This window comes from Cricetulus griseus, chromosome 6, assembly GCF_003668045.3.
Source record: "Cricetulus griseus strain 17A/GY chromosome 6, alternate assembly CriGri-PICRH-1.0, whole genome shotgun sequence".
Taxonomy (NCBI): Eukaryota; Metazoa; Chordata; class Mammalia; order Rodentia; family Cricetidae; genus Cricetulus; species Cricetulus griseus.
Window position 1 is genome coordinate 4,402,209 of NC_048599.1, and position 16,764 is coordinate 4,418,972.

The 16,764-nt window shown below is 46.1% G+C and overlaps 1 protein-coding gene across 1 annotated transcript in view; it reads right to left on the bottom strand.

Moving 5' to 3' along the window:
- Znf831 (zinc finger protein 831) overlaps positions 1 to 16,764 on the bottom strand; it is a 63,224-nt gene that overhangs the window by 42,151 nt on the left and 4,309 nt on the right. The window contains exons 2-3 of the mRNA XM_035446343.1: positions 16,413 to 16,552; positions 4,499 to 4,635 (exon numbers count right to left, since the gene is read on the bottom strand). Of these exons, the coding sequence (XP_035302234.1) occupies positions 4,499 to 4,635; positions 16,413 to 16,552 (277 nt within the window). The remainder of the gene's footprint in view (positions 1 to 4,498; positions 4,636 to 16,412; positions 16,553 to 16,764) is intronic.

Consider the following 16,764-nt stretch of genomic DNA (forward strand, 5'->3'; position numbering starts at 1 on the left):
TCCTCCTTGCTCACCCTCAAACAGACACACACACAGTCAGTCACAGGTAAACACAGTTGCAGGTATGTACAATTGCAGGCCCACACAACCAAAGGTATGCACACAATCACAGGTACACACAGCCACAGACATGCACAGTCAGAGGTACACACAGTTACAGTTACAAACACAATCACAATACAGTTGCAAGCACTCACACACCACAGTTGCATGCATATTGACAGGCATACTCCCAAGCCATCTTGATCACTAGCCATCAGCTCAGGTCTCTCCAGCACCCACTCTGTCCAGGACACTCGGCATGGTCCGTCATTTATAAATGGCGGACCACCAAGGCCCATCCTGGCTTCCTTTGAAGTCAGAGCATTTGTCTTCCACACCCTTCACTGCTGAGTGCCTTTCCCTTCTCTAGACGGTCACACTGACAGCAGCAGTGATGAAGCCCTTTGGCCCTTTGGTTTCCAAACGGTGTCTGTTTTGACATGCTTTCTCATCTTCTAACTCAGGTGTCCATCACACTCTGTCAACCCCAGCTTGCTGTGCTGCCCTGCCACCCTTTTCTAAGGCCCCCTCTGACACTTCAATAAAGACACACAATGATTAATTCTTCCCAGGTCAGTGTGCAGACCTTGCCCTGCAGGCTTGCACCTGCCCTGCAGTGGCCATGTTTCCAGTTCTTCCTTTGAAAATGGGCAGTAGGGACCCCATCCTGCTGCTCAAATATCAAACAAGAGACATCAGATAACCGAGAGCCCTGCAGGCTGTTCAAGGTACTATTGTGTACATGGGGTGCAAGCTGGGAGCTGGGTTCCCACTGAAAAATTAACTTAGCACTCTCCATCCTTGGGATTGGTTTCTGTTGAGACCTGGTCCTTATTCATTAGCTCACAGCTTTGTTCTTGGAACTGTGCCAAAGCCATGGAGGGATACTGTTGAGTTTGGACTGTAGAGTGTAGAGTACCCCCCAAGTGGAGGATGTGAGGGGATGCCTGGGCCTCTCAGACATCCTGCTGGGTTGAGAGGAGCTTTTAAAGAGATGAAAGAGATGGCCCTCTAAGGCCATCTGATCATCCTAAGACCCCACATCTCTATCTCATGCCTCATGAACAGGGCCAGCACTTCCCAGATGTGCCTGGGAAGGACTATAGAGCATAGGTGCTCTTTTCTTGGGCTTACATAGTCCCATGGCTGGGGCCAGAGGGTAAGGCTAGGCACACTGTAGGGGAGTTAAATGTCTACAAAGCCCACAAAGCCACTTGCAGAGGCCCCACCGATGGCTCTCCAAACCAGTCAGTCCCCCAGCCTTCTCTTTAAAGGGACACTGATATGTCCCATGGCTACTGAGAGGGATGCTTCCTGAAGTCTGAAAATTCTGCATCCAAAAGTATGGAAGTGGGTACTCTGTGTGTGTGAGTGTGAGTATGAGTGTGAGTGTGTGAGTGTGTGTGTGTGTGAGTGTGAGTGTGTGAGTGTGTGAGTATGTGTACGGTATGTGTGTGTGTGTGTGGTGTGTGTGTATGGTATGTGTGTGTGTATGGTATATGTGTGTGTGTGTGTGTCTGTGTGTGTGAGTGTGAATGTGTGAGTGTGTGTGTGTCTGTGTGTGTGAGTGTGTGAGTGTGTGTGTGAGTGTGTGAGTGTGTGTGTGAGTGTGAGTGTGTGTGTGTGGTGTGTGTGTATGGTGTGTGGTGTGTGTGGTGTGTGTGTGGTGTGTGTGTGTGTGTGTGTGTGTGGTGTGTGTGGTGTGTGTGTGGTGTGTGTGTGTGTGTGGTGTGTATGGTGTGTGTATGGTATGTGTGTGTGTGGTGTGTGTGGTGTGTGTGGTGTGTGTCTATGGTATGTGTGTGGTGTGTGTGTGTGTAGGATGTGTGTGGTGTGTGTGGTATGCGTGTGTTTGTGTGTTAATTTTAGTAGAAGCCTGAAGTCAACATCAAGAACCCCCGCAGTTACTTTTTCCACATTATTGTTTTGACACAGGGTCTCTCATTGAACCTGTTGCTCATCAATTTGGTGAAACTGGCTTCTCAGTGAACCCCAGAGATTTTCCTGTGTCCACCTCCCTAGTGCTGAGATTACATGCCTGACTTTCCTTTGGGTATTTGGGACTGAACTCAGGCCTCAACCCTTACCCAGCAAGCACTTTACCTACTGTGCAATCTCCCCAGCTTTGTGATTCTGTTTTCATGGCTTGGGCTAATTGGAATGTTCTGCCAAATGTCTTTATTATCAAGGAGACCCCAGGTGATGTGCTCCTCTGCTCACTGATGACCGTGTGACCTTTGTTCTTCAGAAGGACATCCACAATCACTTGTGGGGTTGGACTGGGGTGAACAACCCTGGGGATCTGTGAAAATGATGTTGGTGATCTACAGATCTCATTAATTCTGGGTTCCTAAGATGAGGTGACCCTAAGTTTAGCGAGGACGCTGTACCCAATGACAGGTGTCCTTATAAGAAAAAAGGTGAGGTGGTTCTACCAAGGTGGCATGAAGGTGAAGTGATTTGAAAATGGAGGCAGGTACCGAGAAAATGAGGCGACAGGCTAAAGAAACTAGAATCATGGGGCTGGGAGAACAGGAAGAAGCTTCTCTCTGAACCTTTGTGGGGCATGAGGCTCCAGGGTTGCCTGGGAGAACTGTGGCTTGTGATAGAATTATATATGGAAGCAGTACAAGCTTCCTATATCCAATAGGCACGATCAATGATGATACACCCTTAACTAGACCACCCCGAATGGCAGCTCCTACACTCTCCTCCTTCCGGGTCAGTCTCCTCCATATGCCCGATACCCAGCCAGAAAGCCACACCCACTTTCCAGAAAAAGTCCCTGGTCTCCAAAGGGAACCTCCTACCAAGACTCAGGAAAGTGGCTTCATGTCTGTCCTATCAGCATGGGTTCTAGTCACCGTGGGGTTCCATTTGTTTGACCTGTGACTCTTGGCAACCTCTTGCTCATAGACAGTCGTGACCATGAACTCCCCGACAGCTCATTAGCAGAGTCCAATCAGGGGTGTTCCTGCAGCTCGGTGCCACATGAAGGGAAACCCTAGAACCAAACCCTGATGGGAACATGTGAAGCCAAGGAATGAAGAGTCAGACAGTAGGGGCCACGGCTCCTACATGGGGTCACTTGAACGTAGGACTCCTCTGACTAGAGCTCCTCAGCTTCCACTGCTCTGAGATCTAGGTTTCCAACCATTAGGAAGCAAGTTGAAGAATCTCTCAAGGAACGGGAAGAGGCATGTCCTAAGAGTCTAGAAAGCACAGATGCCATCAATAGTGTCATATGAAGGCCCACTGAGAAAGCACTGTTGCACAGTATCCCATGGCCCTCGTATGGAAGACTTCTCTTGTTCTATATACAGACAAAACCGAGTGTAGCTCTGAGATGTCTTCCACAGAAGGCATCACCCAGCACGGTAGCCAATTTCAGTGGGTAAGGAACAAAGGGATGTGGACAAATGTGAGTGCCATGGGCAACGGAGAAAGAACGAGTTGGATTCCTTTACCCTTCTGCAGCCCAGCCTCTCTCCCTTGAGATTCTTTAACAAAAACAACACTTTGCCATCTGCAGCTGGCCATCCAGCAGGAACAGTGAATACCTACACTGGATTGATTCTGAACCGCAAAACAATAGGCCTCATCTTCCTCTCTACATGGAGAGAAGACTTGGAGGACAGGGTAAGGGGGGAGGAGGGGTGGAGCAAGTGCCATTTGCCTGTAGGGGGTGCTGTGGCTACACAGAGATGGAGGAGTAAATGCCCCACAAGGGTCCTAAGGGCAAAGCCCAGGGTCAGCCCTTGAACCAACCAGTCAACAACCAGACACAAAGATGTGGTAATTGAGATGCTGCTGGCCAGATGGGCCCCATAGCCTCTCACAGGCGGCTCCATTCTTTCCAGTCAAGCCTCTTCAAGAAAGACCAAGGCTGGAGTCATCACTTCTGGGTGAAAGGGAGGAGACCTGGTAGCTCCGAAAGTTCACTGACTTGCCCTAGCTGCTCCGGGATGAGAGCTTGAAACATCTCTTTCCCAGGAAGCGGCCTCTGAGAGTTCCTCTCACAGAACCATCATACCTGCCCAGGGGCTCTGACACCAACCACAGCCTCTTCTGCCCCCTCCCTGGAGCCTTACAATGATGGCATTGTGCAAAGAACTGAGCTCTCTTCCTGTCTACAGACACGGGAGGTGGGAGCACCAGGGCTCTTAGTGAACACATTCCCAGACCCCAAGGGAACCCATCCCTTACTCGGCCTGTGGTCACCAGGCCCAAGGATATGTTTGCACTGCCCAGACTGGCATCTTGAAGTCTTGCCCTATGTCATTTCCATAGACTGAGGCTGATTGTCTCACAGACAGAAAGCTCATCATGTCCCTTGATAGATGTGACTCCTCTGGATCTACCTGACACCTTCCCACTTACTCCTGTCCCAACATAAATGCTATGGCCCGGTGCCTTTGCTCTTCTTGCCTGGATTCGCCGCCAGGGAAAGTGTTACCTGCCACTTCAGATGAAGCCTTCCCACGGGTCCCTCGTGGCTCCAAGCCCTCAAGTCGGTGTGGGGGACAGCTCCTTCTTGGCAACCAGGGTGGCTTGCACAGTCGTTTGGCTCTCTGCCAGAAGTTTCCTTCATATCTGTGGGTCCAAGCAGTGCGCATGTATGTAGCCATCAGGTAAAAATAAATAAATAAATAAATAAATAAATAAATAAATAAATAAATAAAAATAAAAGCATGTGCCAGGAAATCCAGGGCAACCTGAGGGTGTCTGGGAAGGTTGGGGGCTGGATTTGAAGTAGCTGATCTGTTCTGAGCAACTCCTCACCCACTCCCCACTCTCTTCACTCCCCTCTCCCCACTCACCTTTCAACCCCAGAATGTGAGGATCAGAATAGCACAACCCACAAGGCTGTGTAGGGACTAAGTGAGATTGATATTTTGTCTTGAAACAAGCTCTCATGGAGTCCAACCTAGGCTTGAACTTCCTACAAAGTGAGGATGCACTTCTGATCCTCCTGCTTTAACCTTCTGGGATGCTGGGATGACAGGTGAGCACCACCATGCCCAGTTTATGCAACGCCGAGGCTGGAACCCAGGACTCATGCATGTGAGAAAGGCGGTTTACCCACAGAGTCACATCCCCAGCCGGAGACTGTGTTTAGGTGTTACTCACACTGCTTAGGAACAGCTTAGGGAAGTGACGCTGCAGGCGGATACTGATGTCAGATTCGGGTCCTTCGCTACTTGCTAAACAGATTGCTGTACAGAACTTTGTACAAAGATAAAATGTTTTATAATCATCATGGATCCACATGATGGCTGCTGCCCTCCTGGGGCTACTAAGTGGGTAAATTACCACTATGTTAAGAGCCACCATAGGCGGTGTTGGCATCTTGGGGTACACACAGATTCCCCATCATCTGATCTAGTGGTCCCCAAAACAGAATGTCACTCACAGCCCAGAGGGAAGACATCACAAGGATGGAGAAAGAGAAAAGCCTGGGAGCTTGGTGGTCCAGGGGATTTTGCACTCTTGACCTTTGTCATGCAAGTCACGGATCTAGCAGTATTCTGCTAATGTACTTGTGCATCTTTCTTAGGATTCAGGTTCATGATGTTCTATTGACCAACAGGTACAGCCCTAAATGGACCAGCCATCTGGTCTACCACCCACATTTTGCAGGTAAGCAAACTGAGATGAAGGCTCACTGCCACATGCCTTAAACTGGTTTGAAAGCTCTTTGCACTGTTTGCAGATACTTGTGGGATCCTCCTCCCTGTACAGGTTTCTGTTTCCAAGCACTTGACTCCCATGGAGCTCCACAGACCTTCTGGAGAAGAGGCAAACGTGCTCAGCCACTCTCCTGCCTCGTTCCTTTGAGCTTCTGCCAAGACCGGACCTATTCATAGGGGCCGACTGCGGAATTTTAAATAAGAGCTGAAGAACGCAGCATCCTCTCAGAGGCTGCCCTTTTCTGGCACCAACAATAAGAAAGTGGCTTTTTGTTCATCTTTCCAGGTGTCTACATTTAAAAAACAAAACAAAACAAAACAAAACAAAAAACAAAACTTGCCTTCCCTGACTGGATCAGGAGTTGTCACCCCTGGGGTTTGGGGTGGGGGTACCTGACTCCTCCCCTGCAGCCTCTTTCCCATTTATCAAGACCACAAATTCCCTAAAGAGCCATCAGCCAAGGGAAGACAGGCTGCTATTTCACTCATCGTAGCCCCCACCCCAGCCCACTGGAGCTCCTGCAGAGTGATTTCAAAGCACACAGACAAAGAAAGGAAGGAAAGTGGGACTTGTGGGGAACATTCTGCCAGTAAGTGTGCAAGGTCACCTTTGCCCCCAAGACCATGGCCAACTGCTGCAGGCATCGGGAATAACACATAACCTAAGCCTCGGGGACGTCATTCAATCAAAGTCGCTATGGGATCTGTCAGGAGAGATCCTGGTCCCTGAGGCGGTCTTACCAAAGAGGGTCTGGATCCTGTCATTCCTGAGGAGAGCCCACAAGGACCCTAGTGCTGTTGTGGGCTGGGGCTGTTCCTATCTCTCTTTGTTCCTCTCAGAGGAGACTGTGTAGACCCTCCCCCAAGCAGTTGCATTCAGAAACTAGTTCTTTATCTCCTGTCACTCAGAGACCCCCAAGACATGCTCTATACGTGTCTGCCCCTGCTGTCAGGGTCAGAGGTCTCCACTTGCTTACATATGCCTGGGAAACTTCCCACCTCACCTCCACTCCCTTTGGTGGACTGGGTAGTGTGGGTTGAGGTGGCTCAGTGGGACACTCACCTCTAAGTGGACAGTCTACATGGTACAATTCCCACTTTCAAGGCCGTGGGGCCTTGAGACACAACATATCTCCATTCCCCACGCCCTGCCCTCATCCCCCTCTTCACAGCCTTCCCATCCTCCCAGGAGGTCGCCCTCAAATCCTCACCTCAAGCTCCTCATTTTGAAGTGTTCCACTCAGGGGTTGGGTGTGAGTGCCCTCCTTCTCGAAATGCTAACTTTGTGTGAAGGGCTTCAAGTACTCGTGTGACCGATACTAAGCATGTGTGAACTCAGTACGTGATGTTCTGAGGGCCCGTCCCTTCTGTTTCCCCAGTTTTCCAAGTCCACATCTAATTTACCACACTGAGCTGATCCATTTCCTCACTTATGCTTTTCGAAAGAAGCCCCTCAGGACTCAGATTTTTGAACTGGACTCTTAGCTCTGTGCAAGCTTCTTCCCTATCCTTTGGGTTCTACTTTGGTCTTACGCAGACCAGTCGTGGTGAGCATTTCTTACCTAGGCCAGTCCTTCAGGAATTTCTGAAGACTGCTAGGTTAAGGTCTTGATCTCAGGGGCTTCAGTTTCGCCTGGAGGCCCTTGGTTCACTCAGGAAAGGGGAGGGCTGAGGTTGACACTGGTTGAAATGGATCAACCCCTGGCTACTCTAAACATCAGTGCATGCTTAGACAGCTGAGGAGAATTGCCAGGTGGGTGTACAGGCCAGCCTCACATGTGCTCACCCAGTCAAAGACCCTGCCCCATCCTGCCAATTGTGTCTCCCAGCTCCTCTCATAGTCCCAAGGATATATCGAAGCAAAGAGTAAAAGCTGAGAGTTGTCTGTGACCATGACCAAAGCTCTGGTCCTGTGAATGACCGGTCACAGGATCTCAGACACAAGTACAGCAGAGGCCATGTGAGCTCAGGACAACTGTCTACCTGTTTCTATCTCTACACCTCACAGACTCTTCTATTGAATACATTGCATCATGACCTAAGAACAGCCCCACATTCCTAAACAGGAACAGCTAACGCACAAGGAAGACTCTGATGATGAATAAAGTCCTGTCCTCGGTGCCTGGGGTGGGCCCCACTCCTTCAGTGATGAGTGTGCCTTTTAGGATCACCCTTCTCCCACACAGCCTCACTCATATCCCCTCTCTTGGGGCTATCTAGGTTGTATTTGCCGGAAGCTTCCTCAGCCAAGGCTCTGCACACTTCATGCTTGTACACAGCCATGAATTAATCAATAAAACCCAATTCCACGGTCCAGTGCTTGCTGTGGGCCTGGCACAGATGGATTCTGAGAACTTCGTGACTCTCTGGGCCTTGAGTTAACATAAGAGCAATTAGGCATGAAAGCATGAAGTGTTTTCATTTCTGCTCTCAAGACGGACCCTGTGTTTTTGATTCCCTATCCTTTAACATGTGTAGTTTCATTAATGAAACAGCCATTTTCATTAGTGTTGAGAGAGAGAGAGAGAGAGAGAGAGAGAGAGAGAGAGAGAGAGATTATACAGAATAGAAACTGCAATATGAACTTCAGGTATAAACAAGAGATTAAAAATAGCAAACAGCTGAGGGATCCTCGATTGATATACAGGTTTGAGGTTTTGGTGTAAATTCTACATAATGTTTTAGACTTTTCCAATAAAATAAAAATCTCTATATGTGAAATATATATGAGCAATATATAAGCATATACATAGTTTCAAAAATATAGTCATACCTAAAACAAATCAAAATCACATTTGATCCATGCTCCCTGATTGTGTAAGTCACGAGAGTCAAACCAAATCCCCCCATATATATGAATGCATATATTTATGTGTATTAGAGAAAATATCAGAGGAAGTCTTCATATGCTCATGCCGGTGGGAGATTGAGAGTTAGTGAAGCCTTCTTTGACAAGACCAACAATGGCTAACTGCAGAAGAAAAGGAAGCCTGTGTATATATCAAAATGTGCAACTTCTCACACACATCCCAGCTCTCAGGAGCTCATGCAGGAGATCAAAAGTTTGAGACTGGCTTGGCCAAATCAGCAAAATCACAGTTTAAAAAATAGTAAGAATGAAAACAATTTTTTCCCTTGTGTTTTTTTTTTGTTTGTTTGTTTGTTTGTTTTTGAGACAGGATTTTTCTGTGTAACACCATGTCTCTGTCTTGCATTTCTCTTTGTAGACCAGGCTGGCCTCGAACTCACAGAGATTCTCTTGCCCTTCTCTGCCTTCTGGGTGCTGGGATTAAAGGTGTGCACCAACCACACCAGGAAAACAACTTCTTAATGTTAAGGCCCAACAAATTAAATGAGAACCACTGACTTAGCACTTTAATCCATCACAGTCCTCCTTATACTGAAAATATTATTAAGTTGTTCTTTCTTTTTTATGATTTTTTTTAATTTAATGTACATTAGTGTTTCACCTGTGAGTATATCTGTATAAGGGTGTCAGATCTCCTGGAACCAGAGTTACAGTCATGCGGGTGCTGGGTCCTCTGGAAAAGCAGCCCTTGCTTTTAATCACTGAGTCACCTCTCCAGTCCCAATTAAGTTGTTCTTAAAAATTAAATATATTTAAACATATTGATAGTCTGATGGGAAGGTACAAAACAGTTAAAATTCACAAGAAAGAAAACCTGGATGGGTCAGATTGTTTTCATCTTGATGGTTTTGCCAGACCATCAAGGTGAATTCTGGATGTATTCCCTTGCTCAGGTAGGACAGGACCTTCGTGGAAGTCAAGGGGTGATTCCTGCTGCTCTAGAGAGCTGAGGCCATAGCAGGCCAAGCAGTCACCACACAGGTGACTGAGAAATGAGTGCTCCCAGCCCCAGACCCTGCCCCACAGGGAAGGTGGAGAAATCCCTCCAGCCAATTTATAAAGAAAAGAGACCTTCTTGACTCATAGGGACTGAGACCAGGAAGACCTTAATGTCAAGACCTGCACTTCGCCTAGAATTTGACAGGTAATTAGCAGAAGCAAATCAAGTATTCTCCCCTCCACCTAGAGAATGGTGCCTTCAACTCAAGTCTCAAAGTTCCCATACCATGAACACAGGAATTCAGATGCTGTAAGCCAGAGCCAATATATACAACAGGGGTAGACATGGAGACTTCAAACGTTGGGACCATCAAGAACAAACTCAGGCCAACTCTAAAGTATAGTTTAAAAAGAAAGATGGAGGGACTGGGGAGACAGCTAAATCAGAAAGGTATTTGCCATGCTAAGCCCAGGAACTCACTTCAGATCTTCAGTACCAGTTCAAAAAGCCTGGCAGAGTGGTGATGGGAGTCCCTGGCATGGTGGGTGGTTGGAGTCCCTGGCATGGTGGGTGGTGGAGTGGTGGAGTCTGCAGTTCCAGTGCAGGGATGGTGGAGACACAAGTGCCTGAAATGTGCTGGCCAGACAGCCAGGCTAAATTCATGAGCTCTAAGTTCAGTGAGAGAACTTTCCACCTCAAAAGATAAAGTGGAAAGATCCTGAGGAAGATGCTGGATATCAACCTCTGGCCTCTACACACGCACGCACGTGCGAACACAGACACACACACACACACACACACACACGCACGCACGCACGCACGCACGCACGCACGCACACACACACATGGTTGAAAATAAGAATAAAGAGCAAGAGAACCAAGCAGATTTTTACCAAGCAGTTCTGAAAATGAATTTAACTTCTTGGAGATAAAAACGTAATATCCACGAACAACTACATTTAAAAATCAGCGGGCTGTCCTGAAAGATAGCTCAGCAGGTAAAGCTGCTTGTCTGGAACCCTGACAGCCTGAGTTCCAGCCTCAGCCACACAGTGGAAGGGGAGAGCCCGTCCTGCACATTGTCCTCTGACCGCAACAGACACAGAACAAGCAAACAAATCAATGTAATAAAATATTTTTAAAATCAGACCAATAAAAACAGGATGTCAACCAAGAAGAGGCCACATGGGAGGCTACAGACTCCTGGTCAAGATGAGAGAGCATTGATTAGATTTATATCTCAAATAAAACCCTGGACAAATGGACAGCCTGATGGGCATTGTGTGAGGAAGCCATGGCTCCCTACAGAGGAAGGTTCCCACGAGGTTCCTTCCACTTACCAGGGAGATGTCTTCCAGGCTGGACACTGTTGGTTGGAAAGATTACCTACCCTTTCTCCACAGACTCTCCTTTAAAATCTTATCAAAGTTCCCTCCACCTCCTTGTCTCTCCAAGCAGTCTTTGTCTTTTGTAATATTAGCCTGACAAAGAAAGTCCTGGGGTCAGGTGGTATAATCAAAATTTGCATCAAAATGGACAAATAGGTCATGTGGCCCCCTGCAAAGCTCACAGCATCTATCTATAACTCACATCATTAATGAAAGCTAAGCCGAATGTGAAGAGGCTGGAATTTGAATCCTAAGGTACAGAACGATAGATGGGAATGTACGGTCATGTTTAGTAAGAAACTTCTCACACGAAAAGTAGGCTTGATGGCAAGGAAAGAGGAAGAAAATGAGTTTCATCAGAATTAAAGATGATCGCTCTTTAAGACACAGTTATGAGAACAAAATCAGTGACTAGCGATACAGCACAGTGGTGGTGTGTCAACCAGCACTCGTATGGCCCTGGTCTAACCCCAAGTACCCCCCTACACACACACAAACATACACACAAACAAAAAGAACAATCTGGGCCAAGCATGGGAACACATGCCTAAGTCCCACGTTCAGACGCCTGAGACAAGAGGGTCCTAAGTTCAAGCACTTGTAAAAAAACAAAAACAAAAACTAAGAATATTTAGGCAGCCATGTTGGTGAGACTTTATGCAGCTTCTCAAGAATCTCACCAGCACAGCTGCCTAAACATGAACAGAGCAAGGACAACACTAGTAGACATTCTGACATGGATGGGGAGAGCCAGGAGGCCGAAGTCCTACACAAAGAACACAGGCAACACAGGAGGGGAGTTGAGAGGGGGGAGCAGTCTTCTCCAGGGAGGAGCACAACATTAGGATTTCCAGTAGCGAACAGTGAGCCCTGAAAAGGTTCATACAAGTAGCATTGTGCAGACCGGGCTGCTTGTATTTAGGTGTGTGTGTGTGTGTGTGTGTGTGTGTGTGTGTGTGTGTGTGTTGTGTGTGTGTGTACGTGCATGAGGGTGCATGCGTGTGCACGTGTATGTTGTAGTATGTATGTATTTAGGTGTGTGTACGTGTGTGTGTGTGTGCATTTGTGTGTAGAATGTATGTATTTAGGTGTGTGTGTATGTGTATGTGTGTGTAACATGTATATATTTAGGTGTGTGTATATATGTGTGTGTGGTATGTATGTATGTATGTATGTATGTAACAGCAATTTAAAAAAGAGGCCCTGAATTTGAAAAAGAGCAAGGAAGGTTAGATAGGAATTGTTCAGAGGGAAGAAAGGAAAGGGTAAAATGATATAATTTCAAAAACTCATTTTTAAAGAACAAAAAGTAAACAAAGACAAGCCATACACTGGAAGGAAGTCCTTGGAAATCTACCTAGATTAGAAGGCATCTACTCAGAATGTACAGGGAATTCTCAAACCTCGGCACCAGAGTGTGAGCAATGTGTTTCCAATGGGCACGAGGCATAAACAGAGAGTTCCCAGAGCTGCCAGGTGGGAATGGGCACTCGGACAATGCCAAGTCCAACCATAGCACACTGTCTGACACACCTACTGAAAAGATGGCAGCTGACAAAACCCAGCCTGGCAGACGAGGGCAGACTGTAGGGGAACTGGTGCAGGTGGCAGCTTCAGAAGTCAGTTGCCCAACTTCTCAAAAACTCCTAGTCTAGTCACTCGTCTCGCAGGGCTTTATTCCAGAGAATTGGAAGCATGTGTACATACAAAGACTTGGCCATTTACAGTCACCTTCTTCATGACAGCCCCAACTGAAACAAGTCACATGTCTGTCCTCGGGGACATAGCCACCTGTGGCACACTACTCGGAAACCAAGAAGAAAAAACTCACTGATGCACACAACACAGATGTGATGGTTAGTTCTAACTGGCAACTGAACACAACCTAAGACAACCTGGGAAGTGGGTCTCCATGAGGGATTTTCTGGCTCAGGTTGGCCTGGTGGGTTCAGGAGGCTTGTTGTGATTATGTGAGTTGATGTGGGAAAACCCAGCCCACCATGGGCAGCACCAGTTCCTAGTCAGGGAATGCTGAACTATCTGAGAGCAGAGAAATTAAACTAGGCGCAAGCAAGTAAGCAGGTGAGCGAACACGCATGTGAGTGTGCATGTGTGCATGTGTGCAAGTGCACATGCGTGCATGCATTTCTCCCTGCTCTTGTGCATGTGTGCGTGCATTTCTCCCTGCTCTTGTGCATGTGTGCGTGCATTTCTCCCTGCTCTTGTGCATGTGTGCGTGCATTTCTCCCTGCTCTTGTGCATGTGTGCGTGCATTTCTCCCTGCTCTTGTGCATGTGTGCATGCATTTCTCCCTGCTCTTGTGCATGTGTGCGTGCATTTCTCCCTGCTCTGGACTGTGGATGCGATGTGGTAGCTGCTTCCAGTTGCTACAACCCTGCTATAAGGGATTATAATCTGGAATGGTGAGCTGAAATAAAGTCTTCCTCCCCTAGGCGGATTTTTATTGCTTTATTTTTATTGTGTTTTATTATAGCATGTGAATGGATAACCCCCAGAATAATCAAGGTGATTGGGAAAGCTAACTTCAGAGAAGAGCACCTGGCACACAGAGTGTGAGTTTGTTTCCCTCACTGTCTAGAACGGGCAAACAAATATGCAATGACAGAAAGCACATTCGAGGTACACTAGGAATTGGAGGGGCAGAGTAGACAGAAGAGAGAAATTGTAAAGAGATGACAGAAACTTTGGGGGTGATTATCTCTCGATGATCTTAGTTCTACTACTGGTGTCATAAGTATATATGTCAAAATTATTTAAATTATGTCCTAAAGATGTATAGTTTATTAAAATTCAGTTATATTTCAATAAAGCTTTAACAAAAAAGTTATTTAAAGAATTAAGAGAATTAGCAAATTTTTAATGATACCACTGAACAACACACCCACCTGTGGCACAAACAGACAAAAGTTAATTAAGGTAGAAGACATGCAAGTCAGACCTGGCAGTGCACACTGTAAGCCCACACTCAGGTGGCTGAGGCAAGAGGATCACCAGAGCATATCAGCCTGGGCTACACAGTGAGACCTTGTTTCCAATAAAACAACAACAAAACCCAGAATGATAGCTTAGTTGGCAAAGTGCTGGTTGCACAAGCATGAAGACTTGAACCATACAAATACCTGAGCTGTATTTCCAGAACCCACCTACAAAACCAAAAAACAAACAGGCATGGTAGCATACACTTGTAAGCCCAGGTCTGGGAAATCAGACACAAGCAGATTCCTGGGAAAGGTAAAGGCCAATGAGGCCCTGCCTCAAAAAAAAAAGTGAACTTGAGAACAAACCTAAGGCTGTTTCCTGGCCTTCATATGCACAGGAACACATATGCATGTGCACACATATGCACCACACACAAGAACATGACTACACGTGTGTACGTACTCACAGAGAAGTGGAAGAGAAAGTCTAAGATATTTTACTTTCATGTTGTCAGAAAAAAGGAGAAGGTAGGATGGAAACCATATTTGAGAAATGATGGCGAAGAATTTTTAGGAAGATCATCAAAGCCCAGTGGATTCCTGATAGGATCCATAGAAAGTAGCATCTAACTTCAAACATCACAGTAAAATGATGGAACACAAATACTAAAAGAAGAGTGTTTTAAGGGTGGCTGGAGATAAAGCTATTCCATGGACAAGGCTTGCAGTGGACTTCTCAACCAAAAGTAGAAACTAAAGATGGTGGGTTGATGCCTTGAGAAAGAGTGTTTACCTAGAACCCAGTAGCCAGAAGAAATATTTCCCAACACCCGAATGAAATGCAGCTATTTCAAACTGACGACAGGCAGAGCAGGCTTCTTCTGTGCTAGAATTCTGAAGGGTGCACTTTGGGCAGAAGAAAATACCAGAAGGATGGTCCAAAATGAATCAAGGGATGGAAAAGTAGTATGGGTCAACTCTGTAGGACAAGACAAATAAATGGACTTTAAAAACTAAATGCTAGGGCTGGAGAGATGACTCAGCCATTAAAGGCTAGGCTAATAACCAAAAATGTAAAAACTAAATGCTAGACAGAAGAATTCATACCTGACTTTTAACAGATAAAGAATTCATACTATATATACTTTCACAGGATTCTATAAATTATATTCATCATTTAAAAGATTAAAAACAACAAACATTAATGAAGGGTCAGCCTCATTCACAGAATGTAACACCTCATAGCAAATGCCAGGAAAAGATGGGTAGGTAAATAGGTAGGTTGGTAGTTAGAAACAGAGAGAGAGAGAGAAAGAGAGAGAGAGAGAGAGAATTATAGATGATGTAGATGATTGATAGATACATGGATGAATGGATGTGTAGTTGATATAAATGACTGATGGTGGATGGATGGATGGGATAGATGATGGATATATACATAGATGGATAAGCAGATAGACAGACAGACAGACACATGAATAGATGAGCTACTGCTCCTTGCCATGCCTGCCTGCTTGCTGCCATGCTCCCCATCAGGATGGTCACTAACCCTAACTCTCTGGAGCCATGAGTCCTAAATGAAGTACTTTCTTTTATAAGATGTCTTGGTCACGGCACTTTATCAAACAATTAAAAACTAGGACAAGGCCCGTGCTCAGAACTTCCTTGTTCCCCTTTACCCCAACTCCACAGTTCACCTTTAAGACACTTATAGAGCAGTTCCCTGATAGAGATGTCCTCTCTTGGCTTCCACAAGATCAAATATTAAGATCATCAAATTCAAGTGTCTATGGTGGTAGGCGTATGATGCAGCTGAGAAACATAGATGAAAATCCAATGCTGGAGAGTGGTGGGAACTGAGACATGCACAAAGCATAGTTCTCAGCCTACCAGGTGGCTACTACTCTTCTCTGGCCACCTATGGCCACTCAAGAAAGCAAGTCCCGTGTCCTTAGAACTTCTGATAACTTGAGAGGAGTTGGAAATACAGTGTGAAATCTGATTTCTATGATGTAGCTGCAATTTTTAGACAGACCCCTTGCTTGATGAACTTGTCCCAAGAGCTGCTGCTGAGCTTTTAAGGCCTCCTGAAAGGTGTCCCTGATCTTGTCTAAAAGACAGTGGCTCTGATTGTTCAGAGGGTTATTCCCAATTCTTGGGATTGTTGAGAGAGTCTCTTTGCTTCTCTGGATTTTTAGTTTTGTCCTCAAAAGACACATTTGCTTATAAATATTAAGAATGCATTAAAAGCAACAACACATTATCTCAGGACTAAAATTAGATGGATGTATTTTCTACCTGGTTATGTCAAATATTTACTGTGTTCCCTTTCTTAGAAAGACATCAGTAAACAGTTACATGGTCAGTAGGATCATTCTGGGTGGGCTATGGGTAAACAGAGGCAGATCTGGAGCTGTAGAACTCCAGACCAATGGACTAGGAGCCTACCTCTGGGGGTGAGCTGCCATTTGAATGCCACATTCAGTTCCTGGGTTACTGGTACTGGGCCAGCATGGAAGGGGAAGAGAAGGTCACATATCTTACCTCTTGGAATGAAGCCTCAGTTTCTTCTGCTTGCTGTTCTCATGAGATATCTTCACCCTCCTATGGCACAGTCCTTTCTTCCCCTGTGGAATGGACACCTGGTCCTGGGCTCTCATCCCTGAGACTGTTGGGTAGGGAAGCTGAAAACACCAGGCATGTTGTCATCATGTCATTAAAAGCCCAGAGGAGCTGATAATCTGTGAATCACCTAACCCATACACATAACTGAAAATAAAATATTTTTTAAAGTATAGTTTGATTCTTAGATGACCTAGAGAATTGAGGGCAGTGATTTTTTTGGTCTGTTACCAGGAATAAAATGAAGTTTTATGTCTAATCACACTTACCTAGA